At 47.8% G+C, this 16,148-nt stretch overlaps 1 protein-coding gene across 8 annotated transcripts in view; it reads left to right on the top strand.

Annotated features, from left to right (window-relative positions):
* Positions 1-16,148, top strand: part of FEZ1 (fasciculation and elongation protein zeta 1) — a 170,323-nt gene that overhangs the window by 99,367 nt on the left and 54,808 nt on the right. For all 8 annotated transcript variants that reach the window (XM_039496125.1, XM_039496127.1, XM_039496124.1 and 5 more), the window contains one exon: positions 7,280-7,448. In XM_039496125.1, the coding sequence (XP_039352059.1) occupies positions 7,280-7,448 (169 nt within the window). The remainder of the gene's footprint in view (positions 1-7,279; positions 7,449-16,148) is intronic.

Genomic DNA, 16,148 nt, shown 5'->3' with positions numbered 1-16,148 from the left:
GTCCCTCACAAACTGGAGACGGTTATTGTGGGTTTGTCTTTAGTATAGCTTATGTACATACTCCACGAACTGAGCATTTGAGCTTGTTCCAGAATCTGGGATGAGCCTATGTTGTCAAAACTGAAATGCTCAAAATAGCACATGCATGTGAATGGACACAGGGTGCTAAAATTAAATTAACCCAGGGGTTCTCAAACTGGGGGTCAGGACCTCTCAGGGGGTCACAAGGTTATTACTGGGGGTCGTGAGCTGTCAGCCTCCACCTCAAACCCTGCTTTGCCTCCAGCATTTATAATAGTGTTAAATATATAAAAAAGTGTTTTCAATTTATAAGGAGGGTGTCGCACTCAGAGGTTTGCTATGTGAAAGGGTCACCAGGACAAAAGTTTGAGAACCACTGAATTAACCCCTCTGGAGCCTCAGGGAATGTAGGGGAGGGGGGGTCTCCCTTTGTAGGGTTGGGAAGGATATTGCTCTTCTCATGTGATCCCTCCCCCCAGTGGCTAATTTTAAATGAAGCTACCCTCCCCTGACATGAATCTCCCTATGGCACTGAAATTAAATATAGACTATAACTTGGCATTTGAGAAGTGAAAAGGACGGTGCCCTAATGGAAAAGCTAATAGCTTGGCTCTTCTGCAAGGCTCAAACTGCTGAATGAGCTTTAGGATAGGGAAGGACGTGCCTCCCAAACAGCCTGGCCCTGCCCCCTATCCGACCCCCACCAACTTCCTGCCCCCCCCTCAGAATCCCCGACCCATCCTGCTCCTTGCCCCCTCACCGTCCCCCAGAGACCCCCCCCACCACCATGGGGCCCCACCCCTGCTCCCTGTCTGCCCCAACCCCTATCCACCACCCCCGCTGAGTCCTGACAGACCCCCCCCCCGAATGCCCAAAATCCAACCCCACCCATTCAATGCCCCCTAACCGCTCCCCCAACCTCTGCCCCCTCCCTGTGCCCTGACTGTCCCCAGACTCCCTGCCCCTTAGCCAAGCCCCCTGGCCCCAACCTCTTACCCCCGGCTCCCCCCTCACCTGGAGCCTCAGCGCGTCACTGAACAGCTGCAGAGTGTCTCCGTCGGGGCCTGAGCTCCGTCCCGCTCCGAGCCGCGTGGTGAGGGGGCGGGGCTGCGAGCTCCACGCCGAGCGGAGGGAGCTGAGCTCAGGTCCCGCTGGAGCTCGCAGCCCCGCCCCCTCACCACGCGGCTCTGAGTGGGGCGGAGCTCAGGGGCCCCGCCGGAGACACGCTGCGGCACTGTCTGAGGATGCCACTTGACGCGCTAAGGCTCCAGGAGAGGAGCGGAGGTGGGAGCCTCAGCTGTTCTCTTGGGGGCCCCTGTGGAGCCCGGGGCAAATTGCCCCACTTGCCCCCCCTCTGGGCGGCCCTGGCTGATGGGTTGGGCTCAGATTCACAGTGCATGGGTGTAGGTCAGGTTCAGTGGCCAAAGCATTTGACCTTGAGCTTTGCTGTTACTGTGACAACCAGTGGCCTACAAAACCTCTGGCCTGCAATACAGCCTTAGTCCTGTTGCTCATGAGCATTTTGCTGGTTTTGGAGCATCAGTTTAGCTAAAGACAAGTTGGAGTTCCAGACTTACCCATTGATACATTTTGAAATATTGCTTCCCCAAAGGAGTAATGGATGTCATGCACTAGCCGAGATAAATCCTGAGCAGAAGATTTCAGTTTGGGAGGCATTCAAGTGACAGTCTGAGCTCCAGTTATGCACAAAAAATGTTATAAGAATCAAGGTGGAATCCACAATAGTACTTAGGTACCTAAACCCCAGACTTAGGTGCCTAAGACCCAGTGTTGGCTTCTCTGTAATCCACAGAACTTCTGCTGAACCCTATAGGCACCTAACTCATTTGGTGCCTAGTTTTTCAGAACAAGAGTACCCTAAGTGCCTATATTTCTGCCTCTGGGCATGCACACTGTTTCCCTCTAGATGTCTAGATGCCTGTCTCCCACCTAAGCCTCAGAGCAATTCACCAACCAGAGGGAAGAGGCTATGGGATGCCTAAGTCTGGGAAGCCCGATCCAGTAGGTATGCTCAGAGGTGTGCCTACCAGATCAGGTCACATTCCAAATCCAGCCAGAGCAGGTGGTGTTTCCCACTTTATAACTTTTAACCCACTTACTAGAGCACTCACATGGGACGTGAGAGACCCAAGTTCAATTCCCCCCTCTCTTGGAGAAGAAGAAGGCATTTGAACAAGGGTTATCCATCTTCAGAAGAGTGCTCTAACCACTGAGATATGGGATATTCTGATGTGGGGCTCCCTCAGTCTCTCTTGTCGAAGCTGTTCCATTGTGGATGAATAATGAAGGAGTGACTAGAGCAGGAGGACAGGACCTGGGGGCTCCCACCTTGCAGGTGTAGGCCCTAACCACTGGACTATAGGGTCAGTCCCATTCATTCTCTTTCTTTCCCAGTAACAGTTCCACTTAAATAAGGGCTTACAATCTGAGTATAAGACAAGAGACAACAGATGGATACAGACTAATGAGGGGGTACAAGGGAACAGCATTAGTCAGCATGATGGGCAGTGATCTCAGCACACCTGCAGCCTAACTGTTGTCGAGTTTTTGTTGGCATCATGGCAAAGGAGAGTTAGAAGACTAAGGGGGGATATGATAGAGGTATATAAAATCATGAGTGATGTTGAGAAAGTGGATAAGAAAAAGTTATTTACTTATTCCCTTAATACAAGAACTAGGGGTCACCAAATGAAATTAATAAGCAGCAGGTTTAAAACAAATAAAAGGAAGTTCTTCTTCACGCAGCGCACAGTCAACTTGTGGAACTCCTTACCTGAGGAGGTTGTGAAGGCTAGGACTATAACAATGTTTAAAAGGGAACTGGATACATTCATGGTGGCTAAGTCCATAAATGACTATTAGCCAGGATGGGTAAGAATGGTGTCCCTAGCCTCTGTTTGTCAGAGGATGGAGATGGATGGCAGGAGAGAGATCACTTGATCATTGCCTGTTAGGTTCACTCCCTCTGGGGCACCTGGCATTGGCCACTGTCATAGACAGATACTGGGCTAGATGGACCTTTGGTCTGACCCGGTATGGCCATTCTTATGTTCTTACGAGTTTTGAGGAGGGTTTTGAGGGAGGAAAATGAGGTAACTGGGGTTATTTATGGGGAGTGCCTCCCAGGCACATGGGGCGGTAGGGGGGAAGCACAGAAGTATTTGTTTTACAAGGTAACAAGTGAGCAATGGAGGCTGGAGGTTGCACTGTGGGCTGATCAAAGGGGAGCATTGACAGCTTGATAGTTAATGAGATTATACGTGGGTGAGGATGGGCCAGAAAGGGCCTTGAAAGTGAAAAGAAGCTGCTCATGTTTGATGCAAAGGAGACAGAAGGGGGAGCCAGTGGAGGGATTCAAAGATAGGGTTAACATTGTCAAAGCAACAGGCTAGGAAAATGATTTTTGCTGCAGCATTCTTGATGGAGGTGAGTGGGAAAAGATTGCACTCACAGATTCCAAGGCCAGAAGGGATCATTGTGATCATCTTGTCAGACCTCCTGGATAACACAGGCCAGGAAAGTTGCCCAAAATAATTCCCAGAACATAAAATTGCCAGTGATAGAAAATCCAGCATGACACTAAGTTGTTCCAATGGTTAATTACTCTCGCTGTTAAATGGCTGGCCTTGGGGCTGGTAATCAGGACAGCTGCCTTGGGCACCAACTTGCAGAGACACCAAATCAGCACCTGGGTTGGGGGGCACCACATAGCTCAGCAGGTCTGGTCCACTGGTTTGTTTGCTTTTTGCTCTACCAGTCTCCTCAGGGGAAAGAACCAAAAATGATTGCCGCCCTTGGAGACAAAACATTTGTCAAGGCCAGAGAGAAAGATGTTGCACTAACTGAGACTCAAGATGTTGAGAACCTGGATGAAAGTTTTAGTTGTGTGAATGGATAAGAAAGGCCGTACTTTAGCGATGTTTTCTAGAAAGAATCAGCAAGACTTAGACATTACCTGAATGTGAGGTCCGAGTGGAAGGTGGCACACAGGTTATAGGGCTGAGTGAAGACAGGATGGTGGTGTTATTCACAGTGAATGAGAAAGGAGGTAGGAGGTTGGGGCTGGGGTGGGGGAGAGTAAGAGTTCTGTTTTATCCATGTTTAGACATGGTGTATAGACATCCATAAGGAGATATCACAGAGACACACTGAGATTTTAACTTGGCTAGAAGGAGACAGATGTGGAGTAGAGAGGTAGATCTGTGAGTTGTCAGCATAGAGGTGATAGTTGAATTTGTATTTGTGGATTACCCAGAGATAAGGTGTAGAGGGAGAAGAAAAGGTGACCAAGGACACAGCCATTTGCAACTCCCTCAAAAAGTTGGAGGGCAGATGAGGAGGAATCTCCAAAGGACTCCCCATGGAAGGAGCAATTATAGAGGTAGGAGGAGAACCAGGAGAGAACAGTCATGGAAGCTAATGGAGGACAAGATTTCAAGAAAAAGAGTATGTTCAACTGTGTTGCAGATGGCTGACAGGTCAAGGAGGATAAGGATGGAGAACTGATTCTGGGCTTCGACTAGAAAGACGTCATTAGAGACTTTGGTGTCACAGTTCAGAGTTACTGCATCTATATTTCCCTCTATGGTCCCTCGAGGGTACCTGCTCTAGGTTCCTCATTCTGCAGCTGTCACCTCTCTTGGGCAGAGACCCATGTTGCGCTTGGTCATGCCCAGGAGTTTTCCAGGCTGCACAGTTACCTGCCTACACTGTGATATTCCCAGCAAGTCAGACTGCCTAAATAGGCTATGAACAGTATAATGGCCCACAGTTATAAATTACCACACAGCTCTTGGTAAGCAAGCACATTTATTCTTAAGGTGAAAGGATTACAGAGAAAACATAATGAAAATAATGAAAGTTTCTAAATGCATGCTAACAGCTTACCAGAAGTCACCCATCATTCTTATGGGGCCTTCGTAGGCCAAATCCTTCCAACCCTTCTGCAGGGATTGGAGTCCCCTCTTGGACGAATGGTCCAATCCATTTTCTGGCTCAGAAGGAAGCCCAGAGACAGTTTAAACTCAGGCTATTTATCCAAAAGTCCTGTCTTTCTCTGTTCATCTCTGCAGAGTCCAGTTTGTAAATGTGACCCTCCCCATGATGAGGTACCTCACGGGGGGAGGGGGTGTTTACAAACTGGCTGATTTGCCTTAATTACCACCCACTGTTGGTAGTTCCTGGAGGAGGTCTGGTAGCTCTCCCCCATGGAGTAGAACACTATGATTATAGATAAATAAGGCTAGGATTTAGTCACAGGTATTTTTAGTAAAAGTCATGAACAGGTCATGGACAATAAAAATTCACTGCCTGTGGCCTGTCCATGACTTATACTAAAAATACCTGTGATTAAATCTTGCAGGGGTGCTGGGAGGGACCGTGGCTGATCCAGCCAGTTGGCCAGGGTCTGCTGCCCGGGGCTGCAGACCACAGCTTATCCAGCTGTCTGGACGGGGACCACTGCCCAGGGCCATGGACCGCAGTTGCTCCCGACAGCTAGGGACCATGGCATGCACCTGGTGACTGCTGCCCAGGGCCATGGACCTCGGCTGCCTCTGGTGGCCACCCAGGGCCAGATGCCCAAGGTCATGGCTGTTCTGGCCAGCCCCCCGGGGACCGCTGCCTGGGTCGCCAGAGCAGCAGCTGGTGTGGTTGTCCCTGGGGCCACTCCAGCAGCAGCTGGTGTGGCTGTTCTGAGGGCCACCTGAGCAGCTGGTCCCAGAGCCAGCTGCTTGGGTGTCCCTGGGCACACTGGGCCCTGCAGAAGTCACAGAGGTTGCAGAAAGTCACGGAATCCGTGACTTCTGTGACCTCCGTGACAGACATGGAGCCCTATACATAAACTATTAATTTAAAACAATGGAGCTCGAAGATACTTAAACTTAATTCAATCGGGTCTCTCAAGGATAGGAAGGAAATTGCTATATCTGTCACATCTCCATGTAAAGAAGTGAGTGTAACTAGGGCTCTTGACCAGAAGCCTAGAGGAACCCATTAGTTTATTTCCTGGATGGCATTTCTGCCAGGACCTTTCATACTTTCACATTTCAACTATTCAGGTAATAAACATTCTGCTAGCAAGCCAGCGTACATCATCTCATTTGACAGCTATCCAGTATCATATTTCTCTTTAGAATCTATCAGGCTGAGCTGTCACATGCCGCTGCTTACCCTTATTACCCAAAATCACTTGGGTGTGAACTTGAGACCTGATTTACCTCCCACCTGGTTTCTAGGGCATGTGTATGATGTTCCTTTGTCCCTCCAGGGTTCCCCAGCCTCCCTGGAAATAATACACGATCAATTCTTTGGACCAAAGAGAGAAATCATGTAGAGCACCTTGCCTTCCTCTGAAGTGGTTCTCAGCCATGCCCTGTTTTAACAGCAGAGGGTTCACAGCAGGAGAAATTCCTTAAACCCCATAGTCAAATTCCATTTTCTGCTCCGCGTCCTCAGAGCTTGGGGCTTGTGGACTCCAGTGGTTTAACCTCAGCTTCTCTGGGGTGAGGTGGAGGAGTATCGATCCCCTACCCCACTGGGGTGGCCTTTTGTTCCTCACACACTGAGCCAAGGTGAGCAGAATTCCCTCTCCAACCTGGCTCAGGGTCTTTTACATTTTCACAACCCATCAGAGACTGTGGGAAGAAGTTTCCCTTCCTCTCCCTGTTACCCTGGAATTGAGGAGAGTGTTACCCCAAAATTTAACTGAGCTAATTGCAGCCATGTTGCGTGCATTCAGTCATGCATTAATTAATAAAATAAAACACCACATAGTTAAGGGATAATTTGGACAAGCAGGGCTTTTGGAGACAAGCTAAAATACTAGCCCAGGCTTGCAGTTTCTGCAAATCTGAATGGGAGGAGGGGAGCTCTCCTAATTCCAGTGATTCCCATGGGACTGCTGGGTGCTGAGCACTTCTGAAAATTTGACAGTTTTGGTTTATGTTTCTTATGATTGGCTTCTCTTGGGCTGCATTTCCATATTCTGAAGGATACCCTGGTCTGCTTGCATACCATACGTATATGTTCACAAATATTGCTGATAATTGCTTACACAGTATTATCTGAAGTTTAAAATGCAGTTAATACCCTTTATAGTACTATATGCAGAAGTTCTCCAGCTATTGTTCTGAAAGCATGGTATTTACATAGTGTCAGCAATGATTTGTTAGTGCTGAATCCAGCTATTGGTCATTAGAATACAATTCAGTGGCTGACATTCATATTATCTTATCAGGTAATTGAAGAAATTGAGGAGATGATGCAGAATTCCCCAGATCCTGAAGAGGAAGAGGAGATCTTGGAGGAAGATGATGGAGGAGAAACTTCTTCTCAGGCTGATTCAGTCCTGTTGCAGGAGATGCAGATTTTGACACAAACCTTTAACAACAATTGGTCCTATGAAGGTGAGGACATGTGGGAAGGGCAGAGGGAGACTTCAGTTTGGGGCTTAGGAAAGTTGAGGCTGTTCATGTTTTCACTAGGATACTATTCAGTTCTCGCAGTTGGTGTTGTTATAATACAAGGTATTTTAAGTCTTGTTTGAATAAATGTCTCTTTCATCCATATTGCATGGACCTCTCCCTATAATTCTATTGTCGAGTGTGCTAGTTAGATCTGCTAAGATAGAGTTTGGTTACTGGGATACCAGGAGGAAGCATGAGCAGGAGAGCACAAGAGGGAACGACTCCTGCCTCATACTGAGAAAGCAGGATGATCAACGAGTTATCTAAAGTGCCTATACACAAATGGAAGAAGCCTGGGAAACAAGCAGGGAGAACTGGAAGTCCTGGTACAGTCAAAGAATTATGATGTGATTGGATTAACAGAGACTTGGTGGGGTAACTCACATGACTGGAGCACTGTCCTGGATGGATATAAACTGTTCAGGAAGGACAGGCAAGGCAGAAAAGGTGGGGGAGTTGCACTGTATGTAAGAGAGCAGTATGATTGCTCAAAGTTCCAGTATGAAACTGCAGAAAAACCTGAGAGTCTCTGGATTAAATTTAGAAGTGTGAGCAACAAGGGTGATGTCATGGTGGGAGTCTGCTGTTGACCACCTGACCAGGGGGATGAGGTGGCTGAGGCTTTCTTCAGGCAACCAACAGAAGTTACTAGATCACAGGCCCTGGTTCTCATGGGGGACTTCAATCACCCAGACGTGTGCTGGGAGAGCAATACAGCAGTGCACAGACAATCTAGGAAGTTTTTGGAAAGCGTAGGGGACAATTTCCAGGTGCAAGTGCTGGAGGAACTGACTAGGAGCAGAGCTCTTCTTGACCTGCTGCTCACAAACAGGGAAGAATTAGTAGGGGAAGCAAAAGTAGATGGGAACCTGGGAAGCAGTGATCATGAGATGGTCTAGTTCAGGATCCTGACGCAAGGAAGAAAGGAGAGCAGCAGACTATGGACCTTGGACTTCAGAAGAGCAGATTTGACTCCCTCAGGAAACTGATGGGCAGGATCCCCTGGGAGGGGGAAAGGAGTCCAGGAGAGCTGGATGTATTTTAAAGAATCTTTATTGAGCTTTCAGGAACAAACCATCTCAATGTGTAGAAAGAATAGTGAATACGGCAGGCGATCAGCTTGGCTTAACAGTGAAATCCTTGCTGATCTTAAACACAAAAAAGAAGCTTAGAAAAAGTGAAAGCTTGGACAAATGACCAAGGAAGAGTATAAAAATATTGCTCAGGCATGCAGGAGTGAAATCAGGAAGGCCAAATCACAATTGGAGTTGCAGCTAGCAGGGGCTGTTAAGAGTAACAGTAAGGGTTTCTACAGGTATGTTAGCAACAAGAAGAAGGTCAGGGAAAGTGTGGGCCCCTTACTGAATGGGGGAGGCAACCTAGTGACAGACGATGTGGAAAAAGCTAATGTACTCAATGCTTTTTTTGCCTCTGTCTGCACAAACAAGGTCACCTCCCAGACTACTGCACTGTATGGGGAGGAGGTGACCAGCCATCTGTGGAGAAAGAAGTGATTCAGGACTATTTAGAAAAGCTGGATGAGCACAAGTCCATGGGGCTGGATGCGCTGCATCCGAGGGTGGTAAAGGAGTTAGTGGATGTGATTGAAGAGTCATTGGCCATTATCTTTGAAAACTCATGGCAATTGGGGGAGGTCCTGGATGACTGGAAAAGGGTAATGTAGTGCCCATCTTTAAAAAAAGGAAGAAGTAGGATACCGGGAACTACAGGTCAATCAGCCTCACCACAGTCCCTGGAAAAATCATGGCGCAGGTCCTCAAGGAATCAATTTTGAAGCACTTTGAGGGGAGGAAAGTGATCAGGAACAGTCAGCATGGATTCACCAAGGGCAAGTCATGCCTGACTAACCTAATTGCCTTCTATGATGAGATAACTGGCTCTGTGGATGAGGGGAAAGCAGTGGATGTGTTATTCCTTGACTTTAGCAAAGCTTTTGATACAGTCTCCCACAATATTCTTTGCAGCAAGTTAAAGAAGTATGGGCTGGATGAATGGTCTATAAGATGGATAAAAAGCTGGCTAGATCCTCAGGCTCAAAGGTTAGTGATCAATGGCTCCATGTCTAGTTGGCAGCCAGTATCAAGTGGAGTGCCCCAAGGGTTGGTCCTGAGGCCAGTTTTGTTCAATATCTTCATTAATGATCTGGAGGATGATGTCAACTGCACCCTCAGCAAGTTTGCAGATGACGCTAAACTGGGAGGAGTGGTAGATACGCTGGAGGGTAAGGATAGTATATAGAGGGACCTAGACAAATGAGAGGATTGCAGGGCTACCCAGAAGGGGGGGCAAGTGGGGCAATTTGCCCCAGGCCCCGGGCTCCGCAGGGGCTCCCAAGAGAATGGGTGAGGCTCCTGCCCCAGCCCCAGCCCGACCCCCATCTTCGCCCCTCTCCTGGAGCCTCAGCACATCCAGCAGCATCCCTGAACAGCGGCACAGCGTGGCTCCGGCGGGGACCCTGAGCTCCGCCCCGCTCAGAGCTGCATGGTAAGGGGGCGGGGCTGCGAGCTCCAGGCCAAGCGGAGGGAACTCAGGCCCCGCTGGAGCTCGCAGCCCCACCCCCGTTACCACGTGGCTCTGAGCGGGGAGGACCTCAGGAGCCCCGCCTGAGCCACGCTGCAGCTGTCGAGGGAAGCTTCTGGATACGACGCGCTGAGGCTTCGGGTGAGGGCGGAGGCGGGGGTAAGGGGCTGGGGCCGGGGGGGTTGGATAAGGGGCAGGGAGTCCCAGAGACAGTCAGGGGACAGGGCGGGCAGAGGTTGGGGGCAGTCAGGGGACAGGGTATGTGGGGTTGGCTTGTGGGCCTTCCAGGGGTCTGTCAGGACTCAACAGGGGGTGGATAGGGGTCAGGACATTCAGGGGACTGGGAGCAGGGATGGGGTCCGGGGTGGGGTGGGGTCTCTGGGGACGGTGAGGGGACAAGGAGCAGGATGGGTTGGGGATTCTGAGGGGGGTGGGCAGTTGGGGGCAGGAAGTGGGGGGGGTCAGATAGGAGGCAGGGCCAGGCTGTTTGGGAGGCACAGCCTTCCCTACCCTAAAGCTCGTTCAGCAGTTTGAGGCTTGCAGAAGAGCCAAGCTGTTAACTTTTCCATTAGGGCTACCATCCCTTTCACTTCTCAAATGGCAAATTATAGTCTACATTTAATTTCAGCGCCATAGGGAGATTCATGTCAGGGGAGGGTAGCTTCATTTAAAATTAGCCATTGGGGGAGGGATCCACATGAGAAGAGCAATATCCTACACCACCTACCTCCTTCCCGACCCTACCAAGGGAGACCTCCCGCCTGCATTCCCTGAGGCTTCAGAGGGGTTAATTCAGTGGTTCTCAAACTTTTGTCCTGGTGACTCCTTTCACATAGCAAACCTCTGAGTGCGACCCCCTCCCCTGGGTTAATTTAATGTTAACACCCTATATCCATTCACATGCATGTGCTATTTTGAGCATGTCAGTTTTCACAACATAGGCTCATCCCAGATTCTGGAACAAGCTCAAATGTTCAGTTTGTGGAGTATGTACATAGTCTATACTAAAGACAAACCCACAGTAACCGTCTCCAGTTTGTGAGGGACCCCATGGAGCCAGTCTCTAGGAAACAGATACATGCATGGAGGTTAAGTCCATTAATGGCTGTTAGCCAGGATGGGTAACGAATGGTGTCCCTAGCCTCTGTTTGTCAGAGGGTGGAGATGGATGGCAGGGGAGAGATCACTTGATCAACCTGTTAGGTTCACTCCCTCTGGGGCACTTGGCATTGGCCATTGTCAGTAGACTGGATACTGGGCTGGATGGACCTTTGGTTTGACCCAGTTCTTATGTTCTAACCTAAATGAACCCAAAGTTATAGAGACAGATATGAGTCAAGGAAGCCAGCAGAGTATCAGAAACCTGGGAAAATCTCTGACTGGATGGGCTCAGGCGTTTGGTCACAAGCTGAGGTGGTTCTAAAGTTTTGGATTTTTTTTAAGTAGAATTTTTTATTGTTTCTTTAAACCATCAAACACAGCAAGCAGCAAATATTTGGCCACACACTTCTGAAACCCCAAACCATATTCAGGTTTTGGCAGACTAATTTCAGCTTTTCAATTAAAAAAACCACAACAAATTTTGAAGGAAAGCAGACATTGTCCGTGATTTTTTTCTGCTTTTTAAAAACCCCTAGTTTTTGATCAAAAAAAAGTTTTGACAGAAAATATTTGTCCAACCCTTTTAATGAGCTTTAGTATCTTTTAGCACTAGCTGATTCTGAGAACCTTGTAAAGAAGTTTTCTCAAAACTGGGTTTGTGCCAAGATGCGGAAGGTTTATTTTTCCCAGGGCTGCTCGTGTGGGGGGAGCAAGTGGGGCAGTTTGCCCGGGTCCCCGGAGAGACCCCCACGAGAATATAGTATTGCAATTTTTTTATGGAAGGGGCCCCCAAAATTGCTTTGCCCCAGGCCCCCTGAATCCTCTGGGCGGCCCTGGAGGATTGGGCCAAAAGTAATCTGATGAGATTCAACAAGGACAAGTGCAGAGTCCTGCACTTAGGACGGAAGAATCCCATGCACTGCTACAGACTAGGGACCGAATGGCTAGGCAGCAGTTCTGCAGAAAAGTACCTAGGGGTTACAGTGGACAAGAAGATGGATATGAGTCAACAGTGTGCCCTTGTTGCCCAGAAGGCTAACGGCATTTTGGGCTGTATACATAGCAGCATTGCCAGCAGATCAAGGGAAGTGATTATTCCCCTCTGTTCGGCACTGGTGAGGTCACATCTGGAGTATTGCATCCAGTTTTGGACGCTCCACTACAGAAGAGATGTGGAAAAATTGGAAAGAGTCCAGCGGAGGGCAAAAAAAAAATGATTGGGGGCCTGGAGCACATGACTTATGAGGAGAGGCTGAGGGAACTGGGATTATTTAGTCTGCAGATGAGAAGAATGAGGGGGGATTTGAAGCTGCTTTCAGCTACTTGAAAGGGGGTTCCAAAGAGGATGGATCTAGACTGTTCTCAGTAGTAGCAGATGACAAAACAAGGAGTAATGGTCTCAAGTTGCAGTGGGGGAGGTTTAGGTTGGATATTAGGAAAAACATTTTCACTAGGAAGGTGATGAAGCACTGAACTGGATTACCTAGGGAGGTGGTGGAATCTCCTTCCTTAGAGATTTTTAAGGTCAGGCTTGACAAAGCCCTTGCTGGGATGATTTAGTTGGGGATTGATCCTGCTTTGATCAGGAGTTTGGACTAGATGACTTCCTGGGGTCCCTTCCAACCATGGTATTCTATGATTCTACTAGAGGTGATAGATCACTATAGTAAAAAGAAAATAAAAGAGCATCAACAAAAGTCCTTTCTGAACTCTCATTTAAAAAAAAGAAAGGGAGAAAGAAGTTGCTTTTTGGGGCCTCATTTTACTCATCCCTAAAAAGAGATAATAATTACTTTCTCATAGGGGAACTGTAAGAGTTCATTGATGATTGTAACACTCCTTTAAGTCCTCAAATACAAAAAATAACCAAATAAACTAACAAAATGAATGCTCAATATAGTAGGTAATCTAGAAAAACTGCCTATGTTGTAAAACTATTAGTTAAAATGTTCCAGAAGTGAAACACCAGCGTTATTAGGGATTTACATTCACTCAGCAACTACTTAACAATCCAAATGGTGACAATTGAAAACACGTATTAAAGCCATGATTCCTCATTCGGTATTACAAAATGCAATGTCATACATGTAGGAATAATGAATCTAAGTCAAATTTATAGAATGTGAACTGTATCTTAGAAACCCATGAATCTGACAAGGACTACAGAATGATGCTGAATAACAAGCTGTAGCGGGGGGTCACCCGCTCCTGTTATAAAGGGCTTAGAATAGCCCAGGAGAGGGCTGTGGCTGGAGGTAAGCAGCCCAGACTGCTTGGGGAAGCAGCCTCAGCTGTGGCCATGCCCCAATCAAGGGCCAGCTGGCCCTTATAAGAAGGCAGTGGGCTAGGAGAAGACAGACACTCTCTCTTGCCTTTGTGAGGGAGGGGCCTGGCTGCTGGGGAGCATACCTGAGTACCTGAGGTGGAGCAAGGCTGGGAGAAGGCCAGAGAAGCTGGGGAGCTCCAGCCTGGAAACCCCCAGGCTGCAGGGCTAGTATAAGGCCGAATAGGTACTGGGGTTGCAGGGGGCAGCCCAAGGGTAGGCAGAGGCAGCAGGTCCAAACCTCCCTTGCCTGTGATGAGTGGCTTAGATACTGCAGTCTGCCCCAGTGAATGGGGGCTAGATAGGGACTAGGCAGTAGCCATATACTGAGGTGAGGTGGGGATATGGGGTGGGGGTTCCCCTGGAAGGGGGGAGACTCAGAGACTGAGGGGTTACTGCCAGGTGGCAGCATCCAGTGGAAAGGGGCACCAGAGTCTGGGAGGGACACAGGGGCCCAGCGGTAGCGAGACACTGGCTGACAGAAGGTGCTCTGGAGGCTGGAAGCTAATTCCCTGAGAGACCAGCAGGAAGTGCCACAGGGATGAGTCTCACATCGCTACACAAGCTACCATGAACTTCCAGTGGAAAGGTGTGTTAAGAGGGCTAATGTTGGAATGCTAAATAGGTGTAGGGTGGTGGCAACACCTTTTTATCGATAGTTATGTCTATCAGTCGGTATATGAACAGAAAGAGAAAGAGTTTGGTTGGAAAGTGAAACTACTTTAAGATGTTTTATAAAACTTTTTTTCTGAAAAGACATTGATATAGGATGATGGATTTCTTTATGCCTGTTGTCATATTTTGTCTCCATTTTTGATATTTCATTTTGAAGTAATAAATTAGAAAGTCAACACAAATGTTAGAAAGCCTGGAAGTCAGAGTCAGGGTTATATTTTTATTAAAAAAGTAGACAATAAAGCATTGTTCATAGGACAGGAGAAGCCTGCATCATTTTGCTGGCCAGGGCAGAAAATGGGTTTAGTTCCCCCTACAGCCCTAAGAGCAAAAACAACAACAAAACCCTACAGTCAGCCAATCAGTGGAGTTTTTAAAAAAAAGAAGAAAGAGAAGGTGGCTCACCAACCAGCAAAGTAAAAACGGTTGGCCAATCAGAGTGGAGGAAGAAAAAACAGCTGAGTGGCTCAGCCTGGAAAAAGGCACTCAGGCAACCTTCCTGCACACCCACCTGTACAACCACTCCTGTCATAGGATAACCAAAAACAAGCAGACTGATCTGTCAACTGACAACATGCATCTTTACTGTGTTATTGACTCCAAAACCTGAGACATTAGCTAACCAGTAAAAGTGGTCAGAAACTGGGTTTTTTCATGTGTCACCCCTCTAACCTCCTGATTTCTAGCCATAAAGCTGGACGCCATACAATTGCTCATGTCCTGTCTCTGCATGAGGGTGGGTGATTTGTTTATTTATTGTATAAAGTTGAGTAAACACCAGTTCATCAATTCTTGAGAAAGAGGAAAGTTAAAAAAAGTACACTTTGGCCATTAGAAAAATGTATTTGCCACAGCCAGGGCTACATCCTTTATGTCAAATGTAAACCATCTGTCTAGGCAGTTTTTCAGTACAGTCACTATAGTAACTAAGCACTTCCCAAGAGTAGAAAACTACAACCATGATATTGCCCTTCTTCCTGGCTGATGAGAGACCAAGAGTTAGGTGTGGGGGGGAGGGGGGTTGCATTTTAAATATAGAAGGGGATGAGTGAGAAAGCTTAGGCAAAGAGGGAGGTATGCAATTAGCTCTTATGTCATCAATGTCCATGTTCATTGTTATTTTAGCTGGCAGTGAGTTCCTTAGTCCAGCTGTGGTGAAAATTCTGTCTGCCACAGCCACAAGCCTCCACAAGTGATCACAGTTTTATTATTGCACTGCAGTGTAGCTGTTAGGGAAGGTTACAATCGTGCAGGGAGAAGAGGATGTCTTTCAGATAAGTAGGGCCAATTCCATTCAGGGCTTTGAAAATCAGGCCTGAGAACTTTAATTGGACATGGTGTTTGAGATGACACCCATGCACACAGCAGTGTGATGTGTTCCTGCTATGTGTTGCTGCATATTACATCCTGTCCTATATAGCATGTTATCATAGGGTCGGTTTTGTTCAATATCTTCATTAACGATCTGGAGGATGGTGTGGACTGCACCCTTAGCAAGTTTGCAGATGACACTAAACTGGGAGGAGTGGTTGATACGCTGGAGGGTAGGGATAGGATACAGAGGGACCTAGACAAATTAGAGGATTGGGCAAAAAGAAATATGATGAGGTTCAACAAGGACAAGTGCAGAGTCCTGCATTTAGGACGGAAGAATCCCATGCACTGCTATAGACTAGGGACCGAATGTCTGGGCAGCAGTTCTGCAGAAAGAGACCTAGGGGTTATGGTGGACGAAAAGCTGAATATGAGTCAACAGTGTGCCCTTGTTGCCAAGAAGGCTAATGGCATTTTGGGTTGTATAAGTAGGGGCATTTCCAGCAGATCGAGGGATGTGATCATTCCCCTCTATTCAGCACTGGTGAGGCCTCATTTGGAGTACTGTGTCCAGTTTTGGGCCCCACACTACAAGAAGGATGTGGATAAATTGGAGAGAGTCCAGTGGAGGGCAACAAAAATGATTAGGGGGCTGGAGCACATGAATTACGAGGAGAGGCTGAGGG

Source organism: Mauremys reevesii, linkage group 12 (genome assembly GCF_016161935.1).
Source record: "Mauremys reevesii isolate NIE-2019 linkage group 12, ASM1616193v1, whole genome shotgun sequence".
NCBI lineage: Eukaryota > Metazoa > Chordata > Testudines > Geoemydidae > Mauremys > Mauremys reevesii.
This window is presented reverse-complemented; position numbering and strand designations above follow the sequence as displayed.